General features: G+C 43.1%; 1 protein-coding gene across 4 annotated transcripts; it reads left to right on the top strand.

Annotated features, from left to right (window-relative positions):
* The first annotated feature begins 1,026 nt into the window (after window positions 1-1,026).
* On the top strand, window positions 1,027-20,779 carry RLIM (ring finger protein, LIM domain interacting). Of its 4 annotated transcripts, none has more exons than XM_040614404.1 (4): window positions 1,027-1,208; window positions 12,486-12,674; window positions 13,521-13,604; window positions 14,457-20,779. In XM_040614404.1, the coding sequence occupies exons 2-4, from the start codon at window positions 12,506-12,508 to the stop codon at window positions 15,989-15,991; spliced, it is 1,788 nt and encodes a 595-aa protein (XP_040470338.1). In that variant the 5' UTR covers window positions 1,027-1,208; window positions 12,486-12,505; the 3' UTR covers window positions 15,992-20,779. The 4 variants fall into 4 exon arrangements, with proteins under 4 accessions (XP_040470338.1, XP_040470342.1, XP_040470339.1 ...); XM_040614405.1 differs by lacking the exon at window positions 1,027-1,208 and adding an exon at window positions 1,727-1,888; XM_040614406.1 differs by lacking the exon at window positions 1,027-1,208 and adding an exon at window positions 1,727-1,923.
* The last annotated feature ends 622 nt before the right edge of the window (window positions 20,780-21,401 follow it).

Raw genomic sequence — 21,401 nt, 5'->3', positions numbered from 1 at the left:
AGATTAATTCCTTGCAAGTCCTTTGCAAGGCAGACATTTTAAGCGTTAAAATAGGATCTTTCAAAACTCTGTGGGAATCCCTCCTGTTCTTTATGGGAGGCAAGTCTGCTGAGCTTTAACTTTTCCTCTTCTTAAATTAGCACTGATACTCGGTATGGCACAAGCCCCCTTGGGTTCAAAACTGAGACCATATTTTTTTCTCTCCCAGTTATCTCCAGTATCTTTTCAGCCACAGTTTTCTTCCCACTATGTCTTACTGATTCCTGATTTCACTTCTCTGCCAGAATGCCGTGAGGGAGACAGACACAGCTGCCGTTTATAGTTTCAGTGGTGAGAGGGGAAGAACTGCAGAAAGGAATAACCGAAGAACAGGCCTTAAAGAACACGGGAAGTCTGGTGCTCAGTTACGCAAGGCTCATATTGGAAAAGCGGGATCTCTGCTTTTGCATGGCGTGACAGTTGTCTTTAATACACAACACCAGGTTAGGCAGCAAAGAAATCACAGCATGAGGCAGGAAACTCTGCCACGGTTTAGGAGGGCAAATGTCCCCACTGACAGCCACCAGTACTAACTGCCAATTTTCAACTCAGCCTTTGGAAACGTCGGTCACCGCCGGCACCTCTGCCCTGTGCGCACCATGAGGTGATGTGAGATGGCCCCCACACCGCCAGGCCTGGCTCCTGTGGGGACATGGCCCTACTGCTGCTGTGCCCTAATAGCACCGCAGGTGAGCACAGCTGAGCCCTGAGACACTCCACATGTCCCCGGAGCCCCAGAAGGCCGTGGGCTGAGGGGTGGCCGTGAAGACCCCCAGCAGCCACCGCTCCTCCATACCACCCGGCCGCAACCCTCGGCCTTTGCCCCTCTTCAAAATGGCGGCGCCCCCTCGGCACTGGGGCCGCTCTAGCCGCGCGGTCCTCCACGCTCCTCTCGTTGGGCCGCGCTCACCCCCCCACGCCGGAGGGGGGTGGCAGCGCCTGCGCAGAGGCGCGTGCGTCTTCACTTCCGTTTGTCGGTGGCCACTTCCGGGCTCCCGTTCCTTGGTAACAATGGAGCAGAAAATGGCCGCCTGAGAGAGGAGGGCGGGCGACGCTGCGGCTGTTTGGGGACGGACGGAGCGGGGCGAGCTAGAACTGAGCCCGCTGAGGAGCGGGGAGAGCAGCGGACCGAGAGCTGGGGAGGCGGCGGCGGGCGGCGGCGGCGGGCGGTGAGTATTGAGGCTGGAGGCGGACTCTCAAAATGGCCCGGAGAAGGGAGAGGCCCAGGCCCAGGGGAGGCGGCGGCGCCTGCGGCCCCCGCCCGGAGCCGGGGGCAGCCGGGGGCCGCGAGGACCCTCTGCCCCAGCTCTGGGTCCCCGCCGTGCGGGCTGCGGGGTCCCGGGCAGGGCAGGCGGCTTCTGGCTCCGCCGGGCTCGGGAGGCCGAAACCGCCCCGCGGCAGAGGCGGAGCGGGGTGCCGTGATGGAGCTGGGGGCGGTGATGGCGGTCTGAGCGCGGGTGTGACCCGGGCGCTGCGAGGATCCTCGGCCCCCGTCTCCTCCGGATGGACCGTGCTGTGTCACTGGGGTCTCTTTCTCTTTCTCCTGGGGCGTGTGGCAGGGCCTCCCGCTGAAGCGGGTCGAACCTGCTCCTCCGTTTGGAGCTGGGGGAGGGTTTATGCTCCACCCCCCCCGGGCAGGGCTGCGGGACCCCCACCTTCCAGGTATCTGTTGGGGCTGGAGGAGGAATCGAAACTAGTTCTTTTTTGGAGGGGTGAAGGGTGTGTGCGAGTTATATTACCGTGGGCCTGGCCGTAGTGTTCAGTGCCTACTTAAGGAACCGCAGCTCTTCAGGACGGTGTTTTCGATCTGTTCTTCCCGTGAGATAAGAAGCCGTGGTGTGGGAGACAGGCAAGAGGAACTCTTCATATCTCACTGTATCTGTTGTAAGGGTCTCGACCAGCTTGTGACCTGTTAAAACCTGTGATGTTTGTTGTTCCTATTCTGTTAGTTTCTTTCCAGTTAATCATGTCGTCTTTGCTCTGTCACCTTAACTTTCCTGTGGAAGTTCCTCCTTCCCTTTTTAATACTGTTGTAGGCATTTAAAGATTCTCTTTACTGTGATTTGAAACCATTGTGAAGTCTAGCTAGATGTGTTACTTTATCTTCAGTGATCTGCATTAAGGGGGGAACAATATTAAGCTGTATGTAAATATATATATGTAATGTAGCTATTAAGGTTTGTTATGTGTCTTGATTTTTAGTGTGTAGTAGGAGTCTGACAGAAGGTTTCACAGCAAAAAATACAGATTCATATTTTTTTAATAAGTTTTATCTCACCATTTCTTGGGAGGATAGAAGCTTGTAAATGAGAATTCAAACAAGAATTCAAACCCAGTAGTACTGGCACACATCTGAATTTTATTGACTGTCCATATTGGCAGTACTAGTTAATTTCAAGTTGAAAATCATTGCCAAAATGCTAAAGAAGCTCTGACACCAATTTGTCCCTGAATTTTAATTGCAGTGAATTGTCAAGTCTTTTTTAAAAAATAGTTGACTGCTTCTTATGCAGTTAATTATCTTAATTGAGTGTCAGATGCTTAGTTTTGTTGTAGTGGTCACTAGCAGTTAAACTGACTGTATTCTCTACAGGTTTACCGTTTTGAAATTAAAAGAATTACAGTTTGGAATTAGGTCTTGCCTGCTCCTGACAAGGGAAAACACACCACACATTGTAAAATTAAGGGCTTCTTGTTATGTTAGACCACTAAAGCATAACTTCTACACTGTTCTCTTCATCAGCAATTCTGACTACATAAATGTTAGTCACTGAAATAACCACACCAGCATTTTTCAAGCATGTAGTGGTTGTCATCTGTGTCAAATTTGGTTTCCGTATTACTGAATTCATAGACAAGCCAAGATGTACTGGAAAAGTGTTAACAAGTGTTTGGTCTGCACTATATGTCTGTCTTTTAAAAATTATTTATTTGCACTGGTCTTTCTAGAGGAATGGATAGCATGAACCTTAAATGGCAATGTTTTCAAACCACCTGTATATTAATATACCTGCTTAACTTGTGCTTTTATTCCTCTTCCCTGTAGGAATGTATCAAAATAAATTCCTTGGTCTTAGTAGAATGCTTCTAGTTGCAGAGGAGGTGGTGTACTTTTTTTTTTTTTTTTTTCCACAGCCATAACACAATGTTATGACTTCATATACTTGACTCTAATGATTACAGTTAAGTCCAATTCAATATAGCTTTACACTTTACTAAGCTGTTCTGAATTTTTTTGTAGAGAACTCTGTTTCCATGCATTAAAACATTCAAATCCAAACAAGATTATTGGATATTTATCCAAGGTTTTGTGACATAATCTAAGTCTTGATAAAAACTTAGAAACGCTTGAGCTTGCAAAAATTAATCTTGAAGGGATAAACCCAAACATGCATGTCTCTGTCTTCAAAATATTTTTATGATGGCCTTGTACATCTCAAAAACAATACTTCTAAACAGTGTAGCAGTTTTATTAACTTAGGACCTTTGTATGGTGAGTAGGGATAGCCAGAAGCATCACAAAGACTCCATTTTGATTTTGCACATGTTCCTGGCTACAGTTAATGTCTTGAACACAAAAGCCCGCATCTCCTTCAAACTGTTCAGGTTTGTATTAACGAGGTACTCGCTAGCAACTTTTTGCTGATGTGTGGTGCTGAAGCTCAGCTTTTTACTCGAGGAGGTCTGTGGAGCTTGCAGTCTCGTAAAGTCATCTAACGATAATTGAATATGCAGGAAACCGCACGTTCTCTCTTAATTTTGTAACTTAAAAACATTTTGCTTAGAGCACTCTTAATTTCAGTATGCAAGATGTATATGCACGTAGTCTTGTTAAAATGTTTGAGCTTGCCTGCTTTAGTGTGTCATCAGTAATGGAATTCTAGTCTTTCGGATATACAGTTAACTTCAGATAAATTTTGCTTTATTTTTCACTTCTACATTTGTTAGGCACTAGACAACAACAACAAAAGTCCATGTATCAGAATTCCTGTGTGGGTTATGATTGTAGTGATTGTCATTGTTTTATCGGCCTTTTACTTTCAGTAGTAGTTGTATTGGCAGTTTTGTGGCGAGAGTGAGATTTGGTAGTAAATTTAAAGATGGGTTTTTCTATTTTAATTGAAATTCAGTGAGTTCTGGTTGGTGAAAGCACTAAGCCAACCATAAGTTCTGTTTCTTTAGAAATCAAAACACTAAATGATGGTCATCGTGTAGGTTTATGGGTACAGCTTCCTTGGATGTCAGTCCTGTGTATACTGCTGTCTTTCAGTGTCAATGCTGGTTACTTGTGCGCAGCATTACTTCTTCCTCTGAGCTTCAGAGTGGGCATTCTGCTTGCTGACCTAGCAGGAAGCTCACTTCTGGAGGAAAAGAGCATCGCTTCATGAGACTCCAGAGCTGGAAACTTGTTACACCTTGTATATGCTGCTAAGCTTTCTCTTCTGTGATACCCTCTGAATTTGAGGGTAAAAGGCAGTACTGTCTTAATTTTATTTTCAATTTGTATGTGAGAAGTGTTGTTTTAGTAAGTGCAGGTGATAAAATGTGAAGCTCTGCATTTTGGCAGTTCTTACGGCATTTTATTTTAAGAGCTTCGTCTTCCACATGAGTTCCACGTGCTCTCAGGGTTCTGGAATTGCTAATCTCTACCCTTTCAGACAGAAGATGACATTGCAAAATTGTCATTAGTTTCTTTTTTAACTAGATCTCTTTGAGCTGGGAATTTATGCAGTAAGATGGCTACTCTGCCTTAGATGCTGTAGGACTGTTGAGGTTCTGTACCCTGATTTCTTTACTTTTCTGACTTCTCAGGAGCTGTTGATATACATAAGAGCTTTTCTCTTCTTCATCCCAACAACTGGTTCCGTTGAAATGTTTTCCCCTTTTTTTTTTTTTGTGTGGAATTTTCTGCAACTGTTCTGCAGAAGTATTATCTGCTGTCTATTTTTTAAAATATATGTTCAGAAAGACATCTTGTTTTAGGGCCTTTGCTTTGAAACATACTGGTGTAGTGAAATAGCTGAATCAATGTTTAACAGTCCTTGTTAAGCTGGCATTTAAATTTTATAGCTGCTCACGCATCACACTTCATAGAAGACAAATTTTTCCTTCAGCTTTCTGGAAGTGTTCCATGATATTTTTTTGAGGCAAAGAGGACACAGGGAGTTTTTGAGTGTTTAAAATTTGTGGTAAGTTTAGCAGAAAGCTAGTAAGAGCATAGATCTATTCTTCAGAGTGGTGTCAGTATAAAGCAAAAATAGCAGGGGAAAAAGAGATTATATCCAAAATTCACGATGCCACTTTGAAAACTAGGAAAGTTTGTTACTTGTTACCATCTAAGATGTAGATGAGTGAATTGTACCTGTGCTATCAAAGACTTCGATGTGATCACAAAAGGAAACTTGTGCACCTGCACAAAAAGAAACCAAACTTGACATAATGAAGCTCCATGTATAATGCAAATAGGTAACTGTTTCATTTCACTGTTTTATGGTATCTTTTTCCTTTAATGGTAGGATTCACTGACAGTTTTTGCTTCTGCTTTTGAGCTTGCAGACTTGAGTGATGAAATATTTAAGATGAAAATGTAGTTTCTTTAATGTCTTACTTTCTGCTAGTTTTGGGGATTGAGAAATTGGACAGTGACTGGCATGGAAACTATTTTTCAACTTTTAATTCTTCTAGGAAAATCTAGTACTTGGGAGGTGGGGTGGATCAGATGAATACTGCACAGGAAGTTTGTTCTGTTTGCGCTTAAAGAACCCAGGGTAACAGAACTGCCTGTTCTTGCTGCTGTTTGTGTGTCATTTGAGAAATGGAATTGGAGAGACTGCTGGCTGGGGCTGGTCCTGCCAAGCGGGATGGTATGTTAGAGCTGCTGAAGTCAGAGTTCATGGAAAGCGCTTTGAACAGTCAGCTGTGTTGTACTTCTGCTGTAGAGCTAAAGTGCCTTTGAGGTATGTTCGGTGAAGGCAAGGGAGAAAAAAAATAGTTAATCTCTAACAACCAAACCAGAAAATAAGTATTTCTGGCTTCCACTACTGAGTCACTTCTTTTAGTTGAAGAGTTTGATAATTTCTGCAGACTGGAAGGAAGGTGATCTGCTGGTTGAAGTACCTAATTAAGATGAGGTTATGAATCATAAATGAGAAATTAGCCTTCTGCTGAGCACATCAATGAAACACTCATATTGCCATCATCTTTTTTTCTTCTTGCTCATACAAAGGTATTAACTATGCTGCTGGGACATGAGGTAATTCAGGAGACATTCCTAACATACAGGGTACTACAAATTCTCATGTAACGTTGAAAATACTGGTAACACCTAGATGGGGAGAATTTGAGAGAGAACTTCTTTTGCACAACTAGCTCATGAGCATCTGTATTGTTTCTGCAGCTTAATTCAGTGCCTTTGTCCTGTTAAAATTTCAGACTTGCCCATAAATTTAATGAATAATACAACTTTAAGGTACTGCTTTTTCATTTAACTCTGCAAATGAGCGATCTCCGAGTTTGTCAGGTCTTCTAAGTTTTACCTGGTTAGTTTAATGAGAGTTCGAATGTTATTATTTTTTATTTAAAAAATCAGAAATGCAGGTTAAGGTAGTGTCTTGGTATTTGGTACAGATAACTAATGTCAGGAGATACTACACGTTTTTGAAGGAGGAAGAGCTAGTGATCTATCACTGTGCCTTATGTCCCTTAGTACTCTGGGAAGAATTCTGTAGTCCGTAAGTGCTAAGCAGTATGGAGATACACAATATTACTGTTGAAAGTAAATGGACAAGGCAAGTGTTTTATCACTCCTTGTTGGCCCACTAGATTGTTTTTAAGTAGTAATAAATTCATGACTGATTGGATTTAGTTTACACATGATGTGGCTTAAGGGAAAATGTAAAATATTTCTTGTACTGTAACTTTTGCATTATTGAAGGAATATATAGTACCAAAAGAGCATGACGTTACTTCCTTTTGAATAAAGGAATGTAACAAACAATACCTTTTGTGGGCTTACTGGTTTTACTCCTGCAGTCTCCAGTGGCAGTGGAGAGACAACTAGTCAGTTGTGTTCTGAAACCTCTGAGATTGTTGAAGCATAACTGCAGGGAAGATACTTTGCTGACTCCTGGAAGGATGGGAACACCAATTAAGAATTCACTGTAGTTAATATGTCTGGATATTCAGCTGCTAAAGATTTTTATTTTTTTTTTGTAAAAGAGAAAATAATTTATTCTAGCTGTGATTCTCTTGTTTTGTGCAACCTTTAGGTGATCTCCCCCTCCCTCCATTTTCCCATAAAGAGGTTTGCATTGCTGAATATCTCAGTGAAGTTAGCAACAACCAACAGATCCGAACTTCCTGCTCATAGGTATGACCTTCCCCACCCTTTGTCAACTCAGTGCTGACGAGGAAGGACTAAAGAAGGAAATTCTGAATCTTTTAACTTGGATAAGAACAAAGCCTTTGAGTTGAACTAAACCACTGGAAGAAAGAAAGAGTTGAAGCATAGCTGCTTATTAGATAATCAGATGTTGGTTATCTTGTGTTAATATATACCAGTTAGTTTTCTCTCATCAGATTTCCCTGTGTTACTGTAGTAAGCTTCTTAAGCCAGACAGTTTTCTGTAGTGCATGAGCTGAGAGCAGAATCCTGAATGACGGACAGATTTTCAAGTTTTCTGCCGTGTTCTCTACCTTGCTGAAATAGGAGCAAGATGACATAGTAAGTGCCACTGTGGAAATCCTGTTGTACAGCCAGATGGGATCTATGGAGTCATGCTGAGGCAGTAGTAGTCTAAATATTCTAGTAAGTTCAGTCTGGTAATGTAGTGCTGTGCAGCAGGGTGGGAGGCAAAGCTTAAAATGGACAATGTGGACGTATAGCTGAGTGGACAGTGAAGAGATAGAAAGTAGCAGAAGCCTTGGGGTAGAAATCCTATTATCCATTTACTGGTTATAATATCAGAGCTCTAGTTTGAAGAGTATTGTCCCATTTGCTGTCAACAGTAAGGTAGGGGGGAAAGCATCGATGTGCATTTATGTGTTTGTGCCATCTGTTTTTCCATCAGTGTAAACAACCCATATAGATTCATAGGTTTCCTAGGATATCAAAGCTAAAGCGCTTAAAATTGGGGTACAGTGAGCTGGCGTGATCTGTTACAGTAGCTTGCAAAGGGGAAATACAGTGAGTTTGTCACTAGTAGAAATATTCCTAATGTAAATTAAAGTCTTAATTCAAGATCCCACCTCTGAGGCTTTTTTCTTAGCAATAGCATCTTTTCAGTCTTGACCAATAGCTGATTTTATGGTTTAAGAGGGAAGACAGGAGATGATGGACAAGAAGAGAGGAGCAAACCTGGAAATAGCGAGACTGACTGACTTATTCTGAGTATTTCCTAAAGGATCACCTGTTGAAGTGTACATCAGTCTGTGGGTAAAGAGGAGATTATCTGGGGTTTTCCCCCCACTTCACTTGTTTTGGCTCTTGTTTATTCCCTGACCAAGAATGGTGCCTCTTCATGTTCTGGAATGGAATGAGCAAAGGTCTTATAATCAAATAGACATTCTATAGCTAAGGTGCCAGCAAGCTCTAGAATTTGCAGTTAAAAGGAAAATTTCAAAGCATAAGCAGTAAACAAATGTCATGCTTTGTGTGTATAGTGCGATTTTCTTTTAAAAAAGCTGTTGCAGAATTAGTCTGATGCTTACAAAATGTTAATATTGCCATCTTTATGGAGACAGTGTATGTGTTTTAAAGTCAATAAATACCAAGGTGGCAGTCATTTTGGGGAAAACATTTCACAAAACTTTATGCTGTTCCTGTCTCTTAGCATCTTACTACATTTCCTTATTTTCTTATCATAGAATCATTTAGATTTGAAAAGACCTTTAAGATCGAGTCCAACCATTAATCCAGCACTGCCAAGTCCACCGCTAAACCATGTCCCTAAGTGCCACATCTACACGTCTTTTAAATGCCTCCAGGGACGGTGACTCCACCGCCTCCCTGGGCTCCTGTCCCAGTGCTGGACAACCCTGTCAGTGAAGACATTTTTCCCAGTACCCAACTAAACCTCCCCTGGCACAACCTGAGGCTGTTTCCTCTTGTCCTGTCGCTTGTTCCTTGGGAGAAGAGACCGACCCCCACCTCGCTGCACCCCCCTGTCAGGTAGTTGTGGAGAGCGAGAAGGTTCCCCCTGAGCCTCCTTTTCTCCAGGCTGAAGCCCCCCGGCTCCCCCCGCCACCCCCATCAGCCTTGTGCCCCCACCGCAGCCCCTGCCCGGCGCTGGACACGCTCCAGCCCCCCAGTGCCCCCCCTGCCCTGCGGGGCCCAAACCTGCCCCCAGGGCTCGAGGGGCGGCCGCACCAGCACCGAGGGACGGTCACTGCCCTGCTCCTGCTGGCCACGCTGTTTCGGCTACCAGCCAGGGTGCTGTTGGCCTTGGCCACCTGGGCACCCTGCGGGTCACATCCAGCCGCCCCCCCAGGCCCTTTCCCGCCGGGCAGTTCCCAGCCCCCTGCCCCCAGCTGCCTGGGGCTGGTGTCCCCCCGGGCATGGAGCGGTGCTGAGCCTCACACCACCGGCCTCGGCCATCGCCCCTCAGCCCAGCGCCCCGGCAGCCCCCAGCCCCTGGCAGGTCAGCACTCCTGCCTAACCCGGTGTCATCTCCAGACTTGATCTTATTGGCAACTTTGTTTCATTGTCCTAAAAAAAGAGGTGCTGCTTGGGATTTTGGTGTTTATCCCCAGGGAACTAATGTATCCTTCAAGGTTTTATTTTAGATGCAAGTCTCTCATTCTACTTGAGGCTTTATTCAGATGTTTCTTTTAAAAGCAGCTGTCTTTGTATTTCTAGTATCTTCTCGAGAATGAATATATATTTAGGTGAAGTAACTTGGAGTCATAATTCTGCTACAGAAAGCTTGTAAAAAGTTGTTTGAATTTCAAGCAAGCTATGTTCTCATTAGAAATATGTGTCTGAGATTTGAAGGGCATACAGATTTCATGCCTGAGCCCAGAATTGAACATACCTGCTGCAGCTATTGCACAACTTTTACTGTGAATGGTTTAATTTATTGGTGTGTTTGACAACACGTCGTGTGCAGGGCTTCAGACAGGCCATGGAGTCTTTAGATTGCACCAGAGATTTAGCAATGCAGAGAAAGCTGATAGGCTTCCATTTGAAATGGTAGTAACTGTAAAATGGCAGAAATTCACAGACCCAAATAATACCAGTAGCCTTGCATGCTCAATTACTGAGTGGCAACAAGTCATTTGTGCCTTAATATGACTAACTTAAAAACAAGTTCTACTGCATCAGAATTCAAGACAAAGAGGGTTGGAGTAGCTATTTTCTAATTTGCAACTCTGCAATAATGAGAAGTCCTGTCCTGTGGAATTTTTCTACTGTTACACACTGAGGTTGTCAGTGCACTTTAATTTTCACAATGGCAGCTGAAATAAACTACCCTTGGAGATCATGCAGTGCTGCTCTTCTGTGGAGAAGCACTAATGTAAACTGTGGGCAGTCTTGACTTGACAGCTGTGCTGACAAACCAAAAAAAGATGCTTTTTGCACTAGACAGATGTCTAAGTGTTGGAAATTTTCCAGTGAGAAGCAGAAAAGCTTTATTCTTCCAGTATTTTCATGTCACATGAAGTATGGTTTAAATGAAAGGAATGTTTTCTGATGGGGAATGTTATTGCAGAGCTTTTTAGCATGCAGAGGATTAGCTTGCTAATCACCTCTCTGAGTAACTAGATTCTACCAGTTGTACAGGAAAATTCTTGATGTTGTGAATAGGGAGGCATGGTGATTAAGGAAACTAGTTATTATTTTAACTTCATTTGATATATTTGCATGGCACAAATAGTGCCAGAATGTCTCCTGCATTTGCATATATTTTGTTACAATATTTATCAAATATAGATATGACATTCGTAGGTTAATTATTTTTTTTGAGAAAGAGACATTTTTGAGGATCTCATCTGAGTAAAAAACAATAGAAGGAGAAGATCACATTAAAAAAATACGCAATGTAGAAGACTGCTCCTTATAGCAGTAGTTATCCTTGGTATACATATACACCGTGGAATTTTGTCTTGGAAATTATAGTCATCAACATCAGTAATTCAGTAAAAGTTAAAACTTGGAAGCAAATTCTTCTCTTGACATGAAACTAAAGTTGATTTTACAAATCCTTTTCCTTTTTTGAGGTGTGGTTTGACACTGGCTGGACACCAGGTGCCAACCAAAGCCACTCTGTCACTCCCCTTCTCCACCGGACAGGGGAGAGAAAATATAATGAAAAGCTTTTGAGTCAGACGAGGACAGCCTGGGCTCCTCTCCCCTGCCAGGAGCTGGTCCAGTGCGGGCTGCCCACGAGTCACAGCCCCCTGTGGGCATCCCCCAGCTCTCTTGTGGGGCCCTCCCCAGGCTGGTGGATATGCAGGAAGGTATCTGCTCCTCTGTGGACTGGGGGGCACAGCCCGCTGGGGGATCTCTGCTCCTGTGCCTGGATCCCCACCCCGCCTCCCCCCTGCCCCGACCCAGGTGCCTGCAGCACTGATGCTCTCGCATGGCCTCGCTCTCTTCGGCTGCAGGTTTTTTTGCGCACTTTTTTTCTCCCTTCTTAAATGTGTTCCCCCAGAGGTGCTCCCACTGTCACTGATGGGCTCGGCCTCTGCCAGTGGTGGCTCTATCTCAGAACCAGCTGGCGTGGGCTCTGTCGGACATGGGGGAAGCTTCTGGCAGCTTCTCACAGAAGTCACTTCTGTAGCCTGCCCCCCTGCTACCAAAACCTCACCATGCAAGCCCAATGCATGAGGAAACGAATGGGCTTTTTTGGTTTGTTGCACACATAGTGTTCCATAGCATCTTATGTCTTCCATATTTGAATTCTTCATAACCCCTTCATTCTGTTAAAATTCATTTGAATGGTGAAGAGGACGTTTCTTCTAGCAGGCAGAAGCGATGAACATATAATCCCATGTTCTTTTAGTGTTGGAGAACATGGTCAAGGGTGGCTTATGCCATGTACTGTACTGTTGTATGGCACTGTAAGGCATGCTTTGTGGCATAGTTGCAGTATTAGGAATATTTTATGGTAAAAAGCAGAGTCTCGACTGTGTAAAGATGGACTAAGGCTTACGGCTGATGATATTCCATGTGTTAACACTTGCCTCTTTATTGAGTATTTGATAATGATGGGCATAGGTTTTGTTTGTACTTCTTGAAGAGGTTCATGCTTTGAGAAGTACTTTGTTTTTGATCCCTGTGGTTCTGCACCTCATCTTAAGTGAAGCTTCATTAGCAAACTACTCTTCCCCACCTCCACCCTGCAAAATTTAAGGATAACAATGGAGAGCATAGTACAGGTTAAACATGTCTAAACTTCGTGCTGTATTTCACTATATTGGATGAAGGTTTGTTTTCTTCTTTTTAGGTACTCTTCCACTCATCAAGATGGAAAGTTCAGATTCTAGTGATAAAGGAAATATTGATCAATCAGAAGCACAACGTCAGAGTCAGCTAGATCGGTTAGATCGAGAAGAAGCTTTCTATCAGTTTGTAAACAACCTGAGTGAAGAGGACTACAGGCTTATGAGAGATAACAATTTGCTAGGAACACCAGGTAGGTAATGCTTGTGTATGTACATCTTATTAGAATTGCTTGTAGGCAATTTGTCATTTTTTGTTCTCCTGAAACTGTTTCACCCATTTAGCTTGTGTGCTGCAGTTGTGTTCCATGGTGCATTCTTACTAATTTGTACGTACCCAAATCTGAGCAGTCCCCTGACTGGTGGAGAGGTAGTTAGGATGATGTGGGTTCATCAAATACAAAAGTCTAGTGTTTGCACAACTCAGTGGGAACACCTGGAGCTGACCCAGTTCCAGTTATGGACCCTTAGACATTTTTGATCGAAAAGTAATCTCTTGTAAGCATCGTATGAAAATTCTGTGCTGGTGAGGTGTGTTTGTAACAAGGATAAGTAGCCTGGTGTGAGGTTCTGTGTGGGCATTTTTATGTCAGTTTTCAATTGGCTTCCTGCTTTAAATTGACTCTTCATAAGATGATACCTAATTCAAACTGGTTCTAATTTAAAACACTACTTCAACTAATTTAAGCCTTTTTTCTCGCGATGTGCAGGTGTCATCTTAAATATTTTACTCTGGACAGCCATTCAGTTGGTATCGGATGATGAAAATTGTCGCTAAGTTGTGGAGGTTACAGAACCAGAAAGCACATCTGTCTTGAATAGGTTGAAACTTGGATCTTTTAGCTTCAGCAAAGCTTACTTGGGACAATGGTGCTGAAGTGTCTGAACTTCTCCTTAGCAACCTGTTTGGCAGTCTCATTATGGCAGGATTTATTTAGAAAAGACAAGCGGTGGCTTGTGCCTTCTTTAGAAGCTTTTGATAATGCTTGCCATACATATGATTTGGAAATATTTTTGGAAAATTTTGCTTATTTTCTAAGGTGAAATTACTGAAGAAGAGTTGCTGAGAAGGCTACACCAAGTTAAAGAAGGTCCACCACAGCAAAACAGTGATGAGAATAGAGGTATATACAGTATTTGTGAAAACTCTTAACTTTAGCACCCCATACGGACCTTAACTTGAGTGCAGGAGTGGAACAAGTTAAACCTAGGCAGGTGCAAGGTGAGCTTTGTTTCAAAACTAAGTGAACGTTATATCTGATATCTGCTGCAGAGGTCAGTCTGGGACAGATTTCACTCATAATACATCTGCTACTTGCATCGAGATAAAGTTGCATTTAGGTTTGTGGGGATTTTGTTTGTTTTTTGGTTTGGGTTGTGTTTTTTTTTTTAAGATTGCCTTTCTGTCTGCTCCCTTCTGGGATGCTTTTTGGCAATCCCTCTTTTTGTTCACCATTCTTCCCTTCCAAAGATGGTGTATTGCTTTCGTTATCACCCTTCTGAAGAGATTGATGGAGGAAGCTTGTAGCTTACCACTGGGGTTCATTCTTTAGTGAGATAGATTTGCTATAAAGCAGTTCTTCCAGTGAAGGGTCAAGACAAACTTAGTTCTCTATTTAGGGGTCGATAGATCACTTAATTGTTTAGAAGGGAAAACACAGAATATTGATGTTATGACACAGGAAACGTGGCTTTCCGTTTACTTACGATAAACAATATGTGTTATTTTGACTTGTTTTGCGATGTGATGGCTGCAGCCTATCTGTACCTATTAGAAAAAATGTCCACTCCTGCTCCCTGAAAAGAGCTCTGGTAGATAAGAATTGCGATGCTATGTGTGAAACCACAATAACACTCGGTAGGATTATGTGCTTCTAAATTGTCACTTGTTAAACCAAGCAATTATGTTCTTGGAAAAGATGGCTCCAAAATTAGCTCAGTACTCTAATTTTGGTAGTTCCCTGTCTTTTTCACAGGTGCAGAGTCCGCAGAAGATGTTTCAAATGGAGATTCTATAATAGACTGGCTTAATTCAGTCCGACAGACTGGAAATACAACACGAAGTGGGCAACGAGGAAACCAGTCTTGGAGAGCAGTGAGCCGGACTAACCCAAATAGTGGTGACTTCAGATTCAGTTTGGAAATAAATGTCAACCGTAATAATGGGAACACAAATCCAGAAACTGAGAATGAGCCATCTGTAGAGCCTTCCAGTGGGGAGGATTTGGAAAACAGCCAAAGTGACTCTGAAATTCCAAGGTCTGAATCACCATCTGTAAGACAGCCTGGATCAGAAAGGAGCACTTCAGAGGAGCTAACAACTGAGGAAGCTTCCCCTCCTAGAGGGCAGAGGAGAGCGAGAAGTAGGAGTCCAGAACAGCGGAGAACACGGGCTAGGACTGATAGAAGTAGGTCACCTATTAATCCAGTGAGTGAGCCTCCTCGCAGGTCTCATCACAATACATCATCTCAAACACTTGACCACTCCTCAGTGAATGAAGCTGAGGGAAGCTCTAGAACTAGGCAGCATGTGACGTTAAGGCAGCATACAGTGGGGACTGAGATGCCAAGTGAAAATGCAGTTCTGTTTTCAACCCCTGAAGCAAGACCTGTTCCTCAAGCAGCAGGTTCTTCAGAAACTAACGGCACCAGTGAGTCTGCAACTCCTGGGCAGAGGCCTCCTACTATAGTACTTGATCTTCAGGTGAGAAGAGTTCGTCCAGGAGAGTATCGGCAGAGAGACAGCATAGCCAACAGAACGCGGTCCAGGTCCCAGACACCTAACAACACAGTCACTTACGAAAGTGAACGGGGAGGGTTTAGGCGCACGTTTTCACGTTCAGAACGGGCTGGAGTGAGAACTTACGTCAGTACCATTAGGATTCCTATCCGTAGGATCTTAAACACAGGCTTGAGTGAGACTACATCAGTTGCTATTCAGACCATGCTAAGGCAGATAATGACAGGCTTCGGAGAGCTGAGTTACTTTATGTATAGTGATAGTGATGCAGATCCTAGTGGCCCAACTCCAAATCAGAACGTGGATGCTTCTGAGCCACAGAACGGAGGTGGTGCTACTTCAAGTAATGAAAATACAGATGTTGGCTCAGGGGAGGTGTATGAAGGTGGTAATGAAGGTGGTTCAACGTCTGGTGCCAGACGGGAAGGTCGGAATACAAGGGGATCGGTCACTTTTGAAGAAAGTGGTTCTCTACCATTCCTTAGCCTAGCACAATTTTTCCTACTAAACGAAGATGATGATGACCAACCGAGAGGACTCACCAAAGAACAAATTGACAACCTAGCGATGAGGAATTTTGGTGAGAGCGATGCTCTGAAAACCTGTAGTGTGTGTATTACAGAGTACACGGAAGGCAACAAGCTCCGTAAATTGCCTTGTTCACACGAGTATCATGTCCACTGCATTGATCGCTGGTTATCAGAAAATTCCACTTGTCCCATTTGTCGCAGAGCAGTCTTAGCTTCTGGTAACAGAGAGAGTGTTGTCTAAATGAGATCTAAATTTATGGCCAAGCAGCTAGTGTGATAGTGATGGGCAAAGAAGTCATTTCCTTTATGGCCACTTTTTGAGTGGTATCTCAGTGTATAGTAATGACTTGGAGTGAATCTTCCCTCATGAAAGCATTTTCTCTCAATTCAAGTTTTAAAATTGGAAAATTTCTTTAATTAGAGTTTTCAAGATCTAGTCAGTTTTGGGTGTTATATTTCATGTGTCCAAAGACATCTACCCACTTAAAAATATTTTGTTCTTTGTGAAGAGTATCAAGTTCTTTCCCCTACCCAGCCAGCCCCTGCCATCCCAGTCCAATAAATGTTTTGTCCTCAAGATTGTGCTTATGAGAAATTCTTCAAGAAGTCATCCCAGCTAAACGTACATGAGTCACAGAGGAATTTTTGCAAGAAATCCAACTATCTGAAAACTGAATTTAATTGCACACTTCAACATACTTTTAATTTCATACTGGGTTAATATTGGACATGTTTGTGTAAATAACACTAATGTTAGCCCTTTCCCCATCACTATGGCACGCTGTAGGGTGAACTGTTAGCTTAATTGGGATATTTATCTTGTTGTGGAAATATAAGAATTGCCTATGCTTGTTTAAATAAAAAGAAAAAATCTGTTTTAAAATTGTAAAGCTTTTTTGTAGAAGCTCAGTACTTTTCCAATGCACTGTTGTACTAACGCATTAAGAATTAAAATTGTATCATGCTTAGAAATCAAGAATGCTTTTCATACAAAACCCACCACACAGAGAGCAAACTAATACAAGAGAGCTGCTTTTGTAACTGTGTACCTGTCAAGAGCAGTGCATATCTGTACTATTTATGTGAACAGCTACTGTAATATAAAACCAGTTGAATTAGACATCTTAATTGCATTAAAAAAATGGAAATTAAATGTTATAATTGCAGTGTTTTGGCTCAGTAATGCCACCAGGAAAAGACGATAAAAATTAGAAACTGTTCTAATGGCTGGTTATTTCTTGGTATGGTTGCACAAATGGGTATGTACCAGTTTGTTCAGTGAGGTTTATGCCCCGTCTTTCTGTTAGCTTTCACTTTCCATTTTTGAGGCAACGCTGTGTAACTCTTCAGCAGACAAGTATTGACAGGGGTGGGTGTGTTTTTTCTTCCCCACCAGCTTCAACTGTTAGTAACCTCTGCATCTGTTGAGTGAACATGCTGATATATGTGGTGTTGGTAGCCTGTGACACAAGTGCCACAGAAAGATAAGTATTAACTGGAAAACAGATTATTAGTGTGTTAGGTTGTTTGAAAATCATAATTGATTATGGGAGTGCACTTAAATGTGTAGCCAATTCTAAGAATACCATTAAAAAAACCCCAATGAACTCAATAGTCTCATTGGATAGATGATTGGACAGATAATCATTGGACAGATTAAAATTAATATACTTTTAATTTTATATATGTGGCATACTGAAATTGAGAATTGGAAAATGTACCTAAACTCTCATCAGTGTCAGGGGAAAACATCCTTCACCCTCAGTGACCCATTCTTTGTTTTATTCTCTAATGATTTTTTTTTTTTTTTATCCTCTAGCTTACATGTGCAACAGGGAAAGCAGTATTTACTTCAACTCCAGGGCAGTAGTTAGGAAGGGATATGGACTGCTCTTGCTGGCTATATGGGAAATGTTGCTTGTTCCTCAGATGACAAAACCAAAGCTGGCCTATCTTTTTTTCCTAATTAAACCACATTTTTGGTGTTTTATAGTGGTGGTCGCATAAACTATAGTCTCTGCTCTAAGCCATTCTAACATCTCATCAGCTAGTTAAGGATTCCACGATGTCCCAAAATTCCGGATTTTTTCTGCGTGTGCATTTTGTGTTTGGTTCAGTGGGAAACCCTGACTGGCTATGGAGCTTGCTTTCCTCCTGGTGGGATGCGCCGTTGTGGCAGAGGGAATACCTGTATTCTTTTTGAACAGAAGAATAAATAAGCTCACAGTTTTGAATTTTCCCCTCTGACATGCACCACTGTAAAACTGGAAGTTAGCTCTTAATTTCAGGTGCTGGGCTCTGCCAAAATTTCCTCAATAAAATGACACTTCTGAATTTCTTCCAGTAGCGTTCACGTAGCAAATACATGGTATCAGTTTCGGTTTCCAGTAGCTTTACTGACTTACTGGAGCATAGAATTAGAAGGAAGAAACCCCTCTCTACGTGAATACCATGTTAGATTTTGAAAGTCTGATGTACATCTTGGAGGACTAAAGCTAGTGACCAGAAAGAAAGGAGCCCACTAGTGCTAATGAATGTGAAGCACGGCTGTGATATGTGTCATTCAACATAGCTTTCTTTTTAATGTTCTGAGTTTCCAGTAACTGTTCACGTTGGTAGAATCAACTTTACAGTTTTGTTATAGCTTAATAGTGGCATGCCTTAACATTTATCTTTCTGTAACAATAGCAACTAATAAAATGTTGGAGGTTTCCCAAATGGTACCAAGAACAAATAATTTCATCTCAGTTCAGGAGACCTTGAACGTTCTCAGTGCTTTATATGCCTTTTCCGATGCCGAGCGTGCTGAAGGCGCTGGGGTTTGTTGGTGGAAATTAAATCGCTGATACGGCAAAGACCTCTTGATGTAGCTGAGTCATCTGTCAGCCTCTGTGGTAATTCAATTTCTATTCTTTTAAAGTTAGATGGGAGTTAGGAAAAGCCGATATTAACACTTCAGTTGCTAACAAAATATGAAAGAGTAATTTAACAAGGTTCACAGATAGCCTAATTTATGGTTTATGAATCACTTTGGTATTGAGTGTTTATACTTACTACTTCCCTCAGTTTATGCTTTCCTGGTATTACAAGAGGGATACAGCCACTTCACTGGTGCTTGTAGCTATATGAAGGGTTAAACCGGCTAGTGTTGCCATTTTCAAAGGCATGGTTGTACAGAAATGAGTCTGAGGAGGCAGCCAGCGGTGTTGCATCAGCTGCCTGGTTCGCAGTGCCACCGTGTGGGAGCCTCTCGGCCTTCCTGCAGCGCCGGCGGGGCTGTCCCCGTCCCGGGAGCAGCGCGGTTTCTTTTGCATTGAAGGCTGTTGCTTTGCTTTATTTTTTGAATGAGGTCCCTTGTAATTGCCTGCCTCAGTCGCTGTGGTGGTGGCTTTTGCAAGCTGCGAACTACCAAGCTCCTGCTGTGAGTATCTGCCCGGTGTGTGAGCTTCATTCCTTTCTGCCAGGACAGACCTGTACCCGCAGGGCCTCTGCACAGAGCAATTACAGCAGTCACAAGGCCAAAACCTAGAATGCACAGCATTTTTTATGTAAGAGTGTGTTTGATAGTTTGACTCAGATTGTGAAGCGATACAGAGTGGTGGATGCTTTTTTTTTTTTTTTTTTTTTTTTAATTGGGGCTTTATCCATTAAAAAGACTGTGAAGAGTCATTCGTTTGTTAGATTTTCCTTTCACGTGCACTTTTTGATTTCTTTGAACAAGTTGGGGTTTTTTGCAGAGGACTTGTAGGCAGTTAGTTGACCTGTTTTAGAAATTATTTGATTAGTGTAGGTATTGCAGGCATAGAAATGACTCAAAAGTTTAGCGAGAAATATTGATGCGCAGGCCTGGCAGCTGCACCGCCGTGATACCTTACCGGCTTTGAAGGAGCCATAATTGTCCATTGTGTCAACTTGCCAACGAATGGATTTCCCACCGAAGTTGGCACAATGGACCATAATGACTGTCATTCCAGTTTCCCCTCACTTGTCTGGATTATGCAAATGCGGGGAGTCCAAGGGTCTGTTTCCCTGGTATATCTGCAGTCCGTGTTTATCTTGAAATAGTCGCCTACACAAAGAGGAGGTTCCCGGTGGTCTCATAATAACGCGAAGAGGAATGCAGCTGGGGGCGACCACCGCGCTCTGGGCTTGGAGCAGCGCGGCGAGGGGGGTGCTGAGTCTGCTGGCACCAGCTTCCCCGTCGCGCTGCCGCACAGAGTGCGTCCTGCCGGCTTAGCCACAGCCTTACCTCTTGGTTGGGATCCTTTGCGGGAGCGTGTACATTCGTGTCGCTGGTGTCTGGGATTTCTCATCAGTCATCCGCGGTGCTGGAGGAAGGGTCTGTACGGGAGCATGGAGCTGAGGAGGTGCACAGGCGTCTGCCTGCTCCGCTGCCTTCTCCAGCAGGAGGTGCTTTGGATGAGGCTTGGCTTGGAGCCACCTTCAGGGAATTTATAACAAATTCAGAAATATTTCCAGCCCTTACGTACACTAGGCTTTTTGTTTGTTTGTCCTTGACTAGGGAGGGAAGAAGGAGAGTGAAGAGACAGAATCAGTGGTGACTTACCCAAGTACATACAAGTTGTGTTAAAAAAGTAAAAAAGTGTGCATCTGTTATACCAGGGCTTCCCAACCTCTTGATTTGAGGCATCTATTTTTATTTTTGTTTTTCTTAGGGAAACATACCATTGAATTTGTTTTGGTTGTTTTATCTGGTTTTGTTCCCTTAAGCTAAAATACCTGAGACTCCTTCCTGAATTTCATTATCTGCTAGTAAGGCTGTTGGTTGGGAAGCCCTGAATTCACCTGAGAATGTAACAGGTTTCCTTTTTTTTTTTTTTTTTTTTATTTTTTTTGTACAGTGCTTTACATCTGTTTATGCTGGACTTGTTTAATACAAAATGGTACTCTGAGGTCATTGGACAACAGTCTGACCAGATTTGATAGCTAACATTTAGGAGGAGTGTTCCCTATGTAAGATGTCATAATGCAAATTTCAATAGACTCAATAAAATGCATGAAGTGTTCATTTTGTGCTTGATCATCACTCCTTGAGTTGATTCTTCTTATGGTGGGAATGCGCTGGAGGAAACGATGGTGGATGTGGTAGGGATTTATTTCCTCTCTACACCTTTTTCCTTGAGGCTGGTCAGAAACAGAAGAGCTGGAATGGTACAGAGTTAACTTCTCGGAAGAATTTATTGCTCCTTAGTACATAAAACTGAAGCAATAAATCTCACGATGTCCCAGACTTCTGTAAATCCATCAGTGGCTAATGTGGGATACCAAAGCAGTGTCGGCAAGTTGTCTCTCGAGTCCCGCTGTGACGTTTGTGGGTGCCCATCGGTGCTGGGGCTGTCAGGGCTGAGTCTCCCCAGAAACCCACTTGGCTTGCACGAGGTGCTCTCACATACGGCAAAGACCTTGGTCCTAAAATTAGTAGCTGATGTACGTGCAAATACTTGAGTGGGAAGGAAATTTTTTAGGGCGTGGGAAGCTATCTTTGTTGTCAGCGCTTCCCTCACCTCAACTCCGTTCCTCGAGTAGGAAGCGGGAGGCGTTCCCCGGGAGGAGCGTGATGGCATGGAGGGAAGGGAAGGGGTAGGAAGGTGATGTGTAGCTCGGGAACACGCAGCGCCCGGCGCTTTGGG

Source organism: Falco naumanni, chromosome 14 (genome assembly GCF_017639655.2).
Source record: "Falco naumanni isolate bFalNau1 chromosome 14, bFalNau1.pat, whole genome shotgun sequence".
NCBI lineage: Eukaryota > Metazoa > Chordata > Aves > Falconiformes > Falconidae > Falco > Falco naumanni.
The sequence above is the reverse complement of the archived record's forward strand: the minus strand, read 5'-3'. Positions and strand labels throughout refer to the sequence as shown.

Bases quoted from the DNA above. Each gene is read 5' to 3' on its own strand.
- RLIM (XM_040614404.1), top strand. From the start codon at position 12,506: ATGGAAAGTTCAGATTCTAGTGATAAAGGAAATATTGATCAATCAGAA. The intron at 12,675-13,520 runs GTAGGTAATGCT...TTATTTTCTAAG, and splicing joins CAATTTGCTAGGAACACCAG to GTGAAATTACTGAAGAAGAG. The intron at 13,605-14,456 runs GTATATACAGTA...TCTTTTTCACAG, and splicing joins AAACAGTGATGAGAATAGAG to GTGCAGAGTCCGCAGAAGAT.